The sequence below is a fragment of the Octopus bimaculoides genome, chromosome 3, assembly GCF_001194135.2.
Source record: "Octopus bimaculoides isolate UCB-OBI-ISO-001 chromosome 3, ASM119413v2, whole genome shotgun sequence".
In the NCBI taxonomy this organism is placed as follows: domain Eukaryota; kingdom Metazoa; phylum Mollusca; class Cephalopoda; order Octopoda; family Octopodidae; genus Octopus; species Octopus bimaculoides.
Genome location: NC_068983.1, coordinates 1,278,822 through 1,281,170, shown reverse-complemented (window position 1 = coordinate 1,281,170; position 2,349 = coordinate 1,278,822). Strand labels below are relative to the sequence as shown.

General features: G+C 42.4%; 1 protein-coding gene across 2 annotated transcripts in view; it reads left to right on the top strand.

Moving 5' to 3' along the window:
• Window positions 1-2,349, top strand: part of LOC106872851 (solute carrier organic anion transporter family member 1C1) — a 45,968-nt gene that overhangs the window by 24,484 nt on the left and 19,135 nt on the right. For both annotated transcript variants that reach the window (XM_014919985.2, XM_014919986.1), the window contains one exon: window positions 486-643. In XM_014919985.2, the coding sequence (XP_014775471.1) occupies window positions 486-643 (158 nt within the window). The remainder of the gene's footprint in view (window positions 1-485; window positions 644-2,349) is intronic.

The window sequence follows — 2,349 nt, the reverse complement described above, 5'->3', positions numbered from 1 at the left end:
ATATATATATATATATATATATATACATGAATGCATGCATACATACATGCACACATACATATACATGTAAATATATACCAAAGCCAGTGAGTATTTCAGAGAGAATATGATAAGACATTTCTCAACCTTCTTGCCCTCCGTAGCAGATAAGTCATTCCAGAGATATTGCTACCGATGATATTGCATACACAACGTTGACTATTATTATTCTTTCTTCGAACTCCTCTTCTTCTAGGCTTCCATCATTATATAGGTTTCACCGTCTAGCTGCACCTGAAGAGAACCTGGTGCAAGCTTTTTGGTTTTTATATAGTTGTCTGGTACATAACCGGGCAACACATCTGTTGGAGGCGAACACAGAACGTAAAAAGCCGAAACAACTCCATCCATCCTTCGCCTTGCGATGCTGTCAGATACAAAACAAAAAAAAACAAAAAACAAAAGCTATTTAACGTTTCATCAACTGTTTATGTCTTCTCTTGCAGATATATTCCTCGTGTGAATGTATTGGTCACAACGGCACGGCCTCGTCCGGTCTCTGTGATACAGACTGTCCTTACCTCTATCCATATGTCGGAGTGGACCTCTTGAAATCATTTACAGGTACCTTTTCAATTGTCCCTGGATATTTGATATTACTCAGGTAAGTCTTTGCAACTTTTGGTTCTCTGTCTTTTTATTTACTCTAACACGTTTGATGTCACCTTTAATCATCACATTTCGTAGAATTCCTTAAGAGAAAACTTCTTTAAGTGTCTGTCTCACAATGTGTTGTTGTTGTTGTTGTTGTTGTTGTTGTTGGTGGTGGTGGTGGTGGTGGTGGTGGTAGTGGTGGTGGTGGTGGTGGTGGTGCTAATATTCTTTGTCGCCTTCTCCTTTCACATATTTACATGGTTTTCTCCTACCAACTTCTGCTCCGTCCAACCCCACAACAACCACCAGTTTCTGTTTTTTTTTTCTTTTTGCTTCATAAACCAACATCTTAATGATGGAAGTTATCGCAGTCTTCATCGCCGTTAATACCATCACCAATAACAACAACATCATTGCCATCATTTCGATTATCATCCCCCCCACCACCTCCATTATCAATCATCATCATCATCATCATCATCATCACCATCATCACCATCATCACCATCATCATCATCATCATCATCATCATTATCAACATTACCATCCTCATCCTCGTCGTCATCGTCGTGGTCGTGTTAAATATTCTGACTCCAAATGTTAAATGCACCGAGCCACTCACACTCACAAACACAACAACCGTTACCAACACCACAACAACCACCACAACAACAATCACAGACAGACAGACAGACAGACATACAAATATATCTTTTTTATTAATGTTTAACACAAGCAACAGGAGTGCTAAAAGAGCGAGAGTTTTGTGCGTTGGCACTTCCTTCCTCCAGCCAGGTGTCGCACTATGCGATGCTGTGGTCATCACTATGTCTTACCACCTTCCCCTGTCCTCTGCCCCATGGACAGCTGAGAATAAAGACAATCCTGTGGCTGCGATGTCTTTCAGCCAAGACGTGGGTTGTCTGCCTCTTTTACATCTGCCGTTCACCTTGCCAGTTATGATCGTTCGCTCAAGTCCATCCCGGCGCATGACGTGACCAAAGAACCGTAGCTTCCGCTTCATGATGTTTCACCGAAGCGTCATCTCGCAACCGAGCTTTTCTAGTACCCAGTTGCTCGTCCTTCTCTCCGTCCACAACACTCTAAGGATTCTGCAGTAACACCACATTTCAAATGCGCTCACTCTTTTCTCGTCTGCCTTCCACATTGTCCACGACTCGCAGCCGTACATCACAATAGAGAAAGCGACAGCCCGAAGTAGCCTTATCTTCAGCAGTATTGACACGTCACGACTCTTCTAGATGTTCTCCATATCTTGTACAGCTTGCCCCGCTGCCGCGAGCCTTCTCCGTATCTCTGGTGTTCTTGATCCACTGGTGCTGATTGTGGATCCCAAGTACTCAAAATCATCCACTTCCTGAATCATCTCTCAGTCCACGGTGAAGTTACCTCGATCTGTCCTATACTTATCCACCACCAAGATCTTTGACTTCTTTACATTCAATAGCTCACCTTGTGCACTCATGTCTTTCACCCTGCATATCATCTGCAGCAATTCACCCTCGCTGTCAGCTATGAGGACTGTGTCATCGGCGAATCCCAGACCGCACAGCCCCTCTCCACCAATCTGGGGTCTTTTTCTACTTTAATTTCTTTCGGGATATATATATATATATATAGGTACCACTGCAGCCACATGGCTGAAACGAGTATGAGAGTATATATATATATATATATATATATATATATATATAT